The following is an 8,348-nucleotide window of genomic DNA, read 5'->3' as shown; positions in this document are numbered from 1 at the left end:
TGAAAAACAGGTGAAAAAACCCAAAATAATAATAATAAAAAAATACAAAATAACCCATAAAATCCTCATATAACACACTATTGTCTTTGTCTTGTTCAAACGTGAAAGACATAAGCCAATTAAATCAAATGCAGATGTAACTCTTCAACCTGATGTCTGCTAAGTCTTGAGGTTCTCCATCTCTGACTCTGGTCATGACCCTCTTTGTTCTGTTTTAGGCAAAGAAAGAGGTTTCATTGAATAAATTCTTGAAGGTTACCAACAGCTCAATGCTCTGGTCTGCACTCTGCTGTCTTGCTTCATGATGATGGCTGATCATCACCCTCTGAGGCATTTTCCATCAGGAAAGAGCCGGTGTGGAGTTAGTTGTGTCTTGTCACCTTTCGAAAGCCAAACTCGCATGCATTTCAGCAGGTTTGAGAATGTGGAATGATGTCACAAACTGATCTTCCTTACACAGCAGATGATGCATTGTAAGCACTAGTGAACAGATTGAGGACTTGGTGCTTGTATCATGTGAAAAGACATGTGACACAGATACAGGAATGACTCCTAAGTCATGTATCTCTTTTCTAAGAAAGTCTCTGATTTATATTTATTATTATTATTATTTATTTATTTATTTTTCTTTACAGATATTTAGCAATATCATTGTACTTTCTGTACTGCTTGTAATTTTTAAAAATGGCGCAGCATTCCGTGCTGTGGCCTCTACCAAACCACTGACATCAACAGTTCCACATTTGGAGCCTTGTTTTGTTATAGCTGTTCTTCTCCAAGTATACTGGCTTCTGATTCAGCACCAAATCCAGTAGATTTTTTTAAATCATTTTTTGAGCATGTATTCCTGTTGGTTTTCTAATGTTTTAAAATCAAGCTCAAACACCATGCCAGTGGAAAAGATGCCTTGGTCCCTTCATAAACATTGAAACACAGCTTTAAAGAGGTGGAGTTGCATACAGTAACGTGCAGACAGCTATCAACACAAGACACAAACAGTAAGATTACAACACTCAGAGTTAGCATGATTTCATTCTCTGCTAAGGATGCTATCACTATACAAAATCTTTACTCAGATTAACTGCTATAAAGCCGCACTACTGAACTTGGGCAGATTTTCTCACTGAGGTGCCCCTAAAGACTATGCTAATGCTAATTTAGCATCCGTCCAGCATCCTGCTTCTACTAAGCTCTTTGCTTTCTTGAGATAACATATTATTAAAATTCAGGGTTTCGAGGGGGCTAGAACTGTTTGTGGTCCATCACTGGACCGACACAGAGTCAAACATTCAATCAGACTCGCACTCACTTGTAGTAAGAATTTAGAGACTCAAATCAGCCTAACATGCATATCTTTGGACTGTGGGAAGAAGCCGAGAGGGAACCCTTGCATAGTTGGAGAGTGTGCAATAGTGCTCCTTAACGCTTCAGGTGCAGCAGTCTGTATCTGAAGGAGCTCTGCAGGGCTGTCAGTGTTCAGGAAGGATTGAGGGCAGTGGGGAGGGGGCCTTTCCTTCAACATGGATGAGCACTTAGCCATTATCTTCTTCTTGCCCACCACCTTAACTGGTGGGTCCAAGGGGCATCCCATTACAGAGCTACAGATCGAGGAGCATCCATAACCAATCAATGCATCTGATTGTACTTCTATCAGCTCTGACAAAGGCTGGAATTAAAATGTGTCTGATAACTCATTCACAGAATTACACATATACATCAGGACTTTAGCCCTCCCAGCTGTCATGGGGTCTGTTTTGATCAATGAAAACAGGTGTAACAAACTTACTACTGAGCCCACCTTAATCATCTCGTTATCTTGAGAAAACAAACTTTGTTGTCTCTAACGAAATAAATTATCCCATTTTCACAGCATAGAGAATGGTCTTCGTTATCTTGTAGTAATGAGAAAATTAACTTGTTATTTCGAGCATGACCGCTCTCGGCTTCCATACTCCAGTAATGTCCTCTAGGGTTTCTTTGCTGAATAGTGCGCGTTCAAAACAGCAAGTGCTTTGATATCCAGTTTCTGGTTTGGGTGTGGTGCCTTAAAGGGAATGTTGCTGTAAAGTGACACAGCTATGTGATCATGCTGAGCAACGACATCTCCAGGAATGTATAAATGACACTGCCTTTAAGTTGAAAAAGCCATTTATAGAGACTTAAAAGAAAGCTTTCATTGTAGCATGTAAACATTGTGTTTTTATGGCTTATAACATATTATATACTTGTGAATGAGAAGTGTACCCCAGTCAACTGCGGTCAGAGCTCTCTCAGGTTTGGTGAATAACAAGTTTCTGACAGGCAAGAATTAGAAAGAACACTTTTTTTCCAGCCATTTACAAAAACCCCTAAAGTGACTTCTGTCTACAGAAGTTAGGACTACTCATATTTCTAACAACCAATTAGGCAACTATTCTTGGTAAATCAGCTCCTAAAACTACAATTACACTACAACATGCAAAATTATTCCACAAGGGAGCAAATAATGAAGGAAAAGAGAGAAGCATGCGACATGTTAAGTATTACATAAATAGAGTCAATAAACCGTACTGATAACAGGATTGGCGCCGTCAGGTAGTCTGACAACATCACTAACCCTGATGAGTGAAGGCAGACTGGACACAATCTCCATCCATCCATTTTCTGTACCGCTTAGTCCAATTCCGGGTAGCGCGGAAGCAGGAGCCGGTCCAAGCAATAAGCAGGCGAGAGGCAGGGTACACCGTAGACCCTGGACAACCTGACTGTCAAAAATAAATAAATAAACCAACCAAGAGCTGGTCATGTTGCTTTTTAATTAGATGTCAGTGTATTTAAAAGTGTTTACCTTTTTTTTAATGAAAATTTATCACCAGCAAATAAAAGTTAGCCCATACCCTGAAAACTGAATTATTATTAAATTTTTCTCTCTCCGTGATACAGACCATTTTCTCTGCACACGTGTTCCCGGTCGTAAATTTCCATCTTTCCGAGCTACTCTTGAACGCAGCGGCAGCCTGTCGTCGGAACAAGCTGCCCCGCACATTCGCTGCCCCGTGAGGAGCGGAGGCGGAGGTTTGATCGGCGGGTTTCTGCTCCAATCTCCTGCGCGGAGGATCCCCCTCGGTGATCCCGCCTTCTCTACCCCCTCTCGCAGCTCCGCCTCCTCCCCCAGCTGCCGTGGATGAACTGTACATTCCTCATACTCCGGATCTAGATAGTACAGGAACGCCGCGACGGAGTGAAGCAAGGCGACGACACGACGGATTTCTACACCACATGACACTATCCAGGAACACGTAAGGTTGATATTTAGCCCTTTCTCCTCATTATTCTTTGTTCATTTCCTTAAGTTTCTCCTTCAAACTTAGTTTAGACAGATATAACGTATTCTTACTGAAGTGGGAGGGGGTCAGCTGTGTTCTTGGGGCGTCCTGGTCCAAATAAGTACGTGGAGAAAAAATAGTTCCCATTTACAAATGTTAACTGTAAAATGACACGTTTTTAAATCCTAGATTTCACTTTATTTGGACTTTCGTTTAGTATGAGAAGCAGTTAGAACCTGTTAAACTGGGGGGGTCAAGCTCACTTGCTAGGGTATCATCTAGCTGTAAAATCCTTGAAGAGACGGTGATATGTGGGTAACTGACAAAAACATGTGTAAGGATGAGTAAAGTCTGTCAGCCCGCAGGGGTGTCTGCCTGTGAGTCACAGCATTTCAAATGTGCCCTGATACACGACTTTAAAAAAAACCTCACGTATCCATCCTCTGAACTTGTTCAATTCACTCAACGTTTACTTGAATCTGCATTTATTTTGTGGCTGCATCTGTGCAGGAGCTGTTGGTGTGAAAGAAAATTAAAAACCATACATATCTGCTAGGATATGTCCTCTTATGTAAACTGGATGGAGGGTTTATTAGATTGCAAAGCAGCCAGATGTGCCCCCCTCAAACCCACCCCAAATAATCCTAGTCTCAGTCACTGTTTGTCAAAGTTTGTGAGCTTTTGGTGTCATTTGAGGGGAAAGGAAAGCAAAGCTGACCATTGGCGATTACGCGTGATTGTGTGTTAGAGCTGAAGCAATTAAAGAACAAATTAATCTGCATCAGTTTATTTGGTTTTAGGACCAAAGGAACTATTTAATCATAAGAATATAGTTGATTTTCTTAATTAATGGTAGTAAAAGCTACAGGAAACAAACTGCACTGCTACCTGTTTATTACAGGTTATTATAAACATGTTATAACTGGTGATCTCATCATTTTAGGTCAATGTTGGGTCGTGGTGTCAAGCGGAAGTGGAGCTGCTTGGAGGAGCTGGAGGCCAAGGTGCTCCCTGACCCTGCAGCGACGGATGAAAAAAGGCCAAACATGGAGGAGGACGAGCGAGAAGACCCTTCCAAGTCTGACATGAGCCACTTGCAGCAGCGTCAGCTGGTGCTCAGCCTCTGCTTGAAGAAGCTTCAGCACTACCAGGCCGGTATGGAGCTCAGCCTGCGTCGCTCCGTGCTCCTCATCAACACGCTCAGGCAGATCCAGGAGGAAATCCGGAGTGATGGCACTGGAACCTGCACCTCGGATATACTCCTCCAGGACGTCGACCCCGACTCCTGTCTTCTCAGGGACGACTTCAGAGAGGACATGCCAGTTACATGCCCCGGATGCGTGGAGGGAGATGGCGAAAACCTGTCTCTGTCTCCTCCGCTTTCCCCAGAATTCCCCTCTCAGGAGGCGAACAGCTCCCCCGACCAGCAGAAACCTCTGCCCACCGCCATCAGTAACACTTTTAGTGATGCAGGAAACACCATGGGCTACCTAAGTGACCTTGCCCTGGACGATATCTTTGAGGACATTGACACATCGATGTACGAGACTTCAGATTTGCCTTCCGCCTGGGCAGCAGGTTCTCTGTGGCCTGTCAGCGTGTCGCTTTGGCCTGACGAGGACATGAAGCTGCGCCCTCCCAGCCATTCCTCACCTGGAAGCCTCCAGTCGTGTCTAATGGACCTGAATGAGCTGGACCACATCATGGAGATCCTAGTAAAGTCCTGATCACCAGGACAAACTCTTGGACCTGCTAAAACAAGGTTAGAAGCTGCTCTGGCTGAATGAAGGCTGATGAACTCTAATGCAAAGTTGGACTTTTTAAGGCTCCATCTGACAGCATCTGAACCTGTGTTTAAATCTGGTATGAGGCAGAATAACACACTAATTCTTCCGCTCGTACGTCTGTTATGAGGAATCAGATTTACATCTGTGTTTGTGCACTAAATTTAGATGAAATATTTATTATAAACTATCATATTTTATGAACTATAAGCTGAGGAATATGTTTTTGACAGCAAAATAAAACTATTTTAAAGAATAATTTATTAGTAATTTTCCAGAAAAAATAAAAAAAATCCATACAAAACAATCAAATTGATGAATTGAAAGTGGATGTAGCATTTCCACATTGTCCCATTCCTCCCATCATCATTTCTATGAACAGATCAGGTAGCTTTTCTTCTGTTTTTGCAACACGCTGGGTTTATAAGTAGTTGTTGCACCAAAGATGAAGCCATGTTCGCCGTGTTCCTTCTATCACTAAGACTGTAATTGTAGATGGAAACTCAACATTTCCACCCTCAAGTATTCCCCTAACTTTTCTTTCCCCCGTTCCTGCAAGTTTTAGCTGAAGCGGCGGCAGCTCTTTGGGAAGAAGAAACCTGAGCTGCCGTGAGCGTGCGTCACTCAGGCTGTCAGATCGGACCTGGGTTGATTATTAATTGAAATCCCTTCAATTACTTAAGAGAGCATGCTGCAGCCAGCCAGGAGGGCAAAGGCCTGGGTTTGCTTGCAGTATTGGGACTGAAAGGTTTCTTGCTGCAGCATGCGGGGAGAAGAGAATGAAATCATGCAGCATTTTGGACTATTTAACATGTATTTATTGGGTTGGTTGCAAAGAAAAGTGCAATGAGAGGACATCTGATTGCTGTGATGAAGAAAGGGTTAACTGTTTGACTTGTTGGAATGTTTTTATCTAATATAATTTTTTTATTTATGGATAAAAAATTTGCTACAACCTGCAGCAGATGCAACTTGTTCCCTTGTACATAGACATTATCGCTTGGCTTTGCGTGTAACTTATCCTTTAGATTCTTCCTGACCTTGGCCTGTCAGATGAATGGCTGCTGTTGTCACAATTGTACCGTTTGTGACACACAAAAAAAAATGAGGCAGCCAGTTACCCTCATGGCAGCTTGTATTTACGGTAAATCCAACAGTACATGAACGCAGCATAAAATATGTATTTTTATGTAGAAATGTAACCCCGGTCTGCTTGAGACTGAGGAGCTGATTAACAATCAGGAGACTTTGCCATGTTTCAGAAAATTGTAAATGACAACAGAGGCCTCTGTATTTTTATGGCCTTGATGGTATGACTTTTTATTCCAATGTTCGGGGAGTGTTTTTAAAAGTTTTTGTATGTGTTTCTACCTGACACTGCAGAAGAGATACAGCAAGTGATGGGTCGCGATGAATCACATGCTTGACCTTCACTATTTGTGGTTTACTCCTGTTCTACCTCCTGTTTGTTGCTGGTTTACCCTCACACTCCTGCTTTACACCCAGAGCCATGTACCGCTCATCTCTTGATAGTTTATATCATCCTTTTAACGCTTTGCTGTCCAACCAAAGTACTCCGTCCTCATCTCATGTTGAAAACGTGCCTTACTACTGAATCTGGCTTTATTTGTGATATGCTTCTTCTTTCTGTCTGAGCTTAACCTTCATTGATTAAAGAGAGAAAAACCTTCGACCTGCAGTGAGCTGTGTTATGTAAAGCACTCAAAAAGCCAGAGCTGCATTTCCTCCCTCTTCTTGGCCATTTTCTACACTCACTGAATACTACAGGCATATGAGTCTAATGTATCCTGACAGGATGATAGCAAACTAGCCAAGGGAGGAGGTGGCAGTGAGGGCCAGGGGGGAAAAATAGGAGGAGGAGGGAGGAAGCAGTTTACGTCACTTGTTCATTAGGAGGGGTTTGGAGCTTGTTTTGCCCAGACTCAGACCACCGACCAATCACATGAGATGTACGAGCAGGCTCACTGCTGCTCCAACTTGTTTTTGCTATGAGTGGCTCTGCACAGACATACAGCAAGAATCAGCTGAAATTTCAACCTGTGAAATAAAACCACTCGTTTGTTTTCTTTTCATTTAACAAAATCTGACTGACAGGACTGAACAGAATCAAGCAGGAAGTTTCAGTGTTATTTATAATAATTTCAAAGTTCAGAGTCTCAGAAGGGTCTTCAAATGATTATAAATGTAACTGAAGGATGTGTTTGTTGGGTTATATGATAATTAATAATGTATTTTTTGTGGAATATTTTATATGTTTTATCTGATAATACAATTAAAACTACCCCAACTGTTTGTAGAGTGTTTTTATTCCTTCTGACAAACAGTAAATATGTGTTACTTATGAAAACGTGCCTTTCTTCACGACAACCACGCATGCATAAGGAGGTCTTACTCAATACATGTCTGACTGCATGTGGTTTACGGACATGCTTCTTCCTTTTTTTTTTTTTTTTGCCCTATGTTTAGCATTCCAGGCAAATACTTCTAAAGTCTCTGAAATATCACTAATTTCCCTTTAACAAGCCTCAAACTCCACCCTAATCAATGAAAACTTTTTAGTTTTAAAAGATGTTTAACATGTTAAAGGCGACCACAGCCTGGCAAGCAAAGCTGAGGGTGTAATTTCCCAGTGGTCACTTTTCTTTCCAATCATGGCTGGCAGTCAAATGGAAGCAGAGACCGCCCTCTAGTGGTCATTATGTGGACTTTAGCTGAAGATGAGCATGACAGTGCACATTCAAAAAAATATGTTTAGTTGTGTTTGTTGATCCTGCTCTCCTGTGTTTCTGCAGCCTCATCACAAAATCTGATCCTTTGCACAATCACTGCACAAAAAGTAGCAGTGGTTACAAGGGTAATTTACAGGAGCGTGCTGCAGCATGACAGATCACTTCATTTATTCCTCTACAAATACACCCATCCATTTTCTATACTGGCCTATTCCAGTTCAGGGTTGCGGGTGGCTGGTACTTATCCCAGCAGCTACTAGGTGACAGGCAGGATACACCCTGGACTGGTCGCCAGTTCTACTTGTTTTATTTTTTTGAGAAATGCACAAAAATATCTGAGCTGGGGTCCCAAACCTTCTTGTTGGTGAGGCAACAGAGTAAACAACTGCAGTCCAAAAAGCAGCAGTATCACATCTCTTTACGTGTTACTAGAAGCATTGTGGATAATTCTTCTCACATGGGTTAAAACCTGGATTAGATGTCATCTATGATGACCACAGAACTGAAAC

General features: G+C 42.1%; 1 protein-coding gene across 2 annotated transcripts; it reads left to right on the top strand.

Annotated features, from left to right (window-relative positions):
- The first annotated feature begins 3,169 nt into the window (after positions 1-3,169).
- On the top strand, positions 3,170-7,402 carry si:dkey-177p2.6 (uncharacterized protein LOC568712 homolog). 2 transcript variants are annotated; one of them, XM_041972276.1, is made up of 2 exons: positions 3,170-3,283; positions 4,249-7,402. In XM_041972276.1, the coding sequence occupies exon 2, from the start codon at positions 4,253-4,255 to the stop codon at positions 5,030-5,032; it is 780 nt and encodes a 259-aa protein (XP_041828210.1). In that variant the 5' UTR covers positions 3,170-3,283; positions 4,249-4,252; the 3' UTR covers positions 5,033-7,402. The 2 variants fall into 2 exon arrangements, with proteins under 2 accessions (XP_041828210.1, XP_041828209.1); XM_041972275.1 differs by having other exon boundaries at positions 3,191-3,278.
- The last annotated feature ends 946 nt before the right edge of the window (positions 7,403-8,348 follow it).

Source organism: Melanotaenia boesemani, chromosome 20 (genome assembly GCF_017639745.1).
Source record: "Melanotaenia boesemani isolate fMelBoe1 chromosome 20, fMelBoe1.pri, whole genome shotgun sequence".
Lineage (NCBI taxonomy): Eukaryota > Metazoa > Chordata > Actinopteri > Atheriniformes > Melanotaeniidae > Melanotaenia > Melanotaenia boesemani.
This window is presented reverse-complemented; position numbering and strand designations above follow the sequence as displayed.

Excerpts from the sequence above, each read along its gene's own strand:
- si:dkey-177p2.6 (XM_041972275.1), top strand. The coding sequence starts at position 3,259 with ATGACACTATCCAGGAACAC. Across the intron at positions 3,279-4,248 it reads ATGACACTATCCAGGAACAC|GTCAATGTTGGGTCGTGGTG; the intron begins GTAAGGTTGATA and ends TCATCATTTTAG.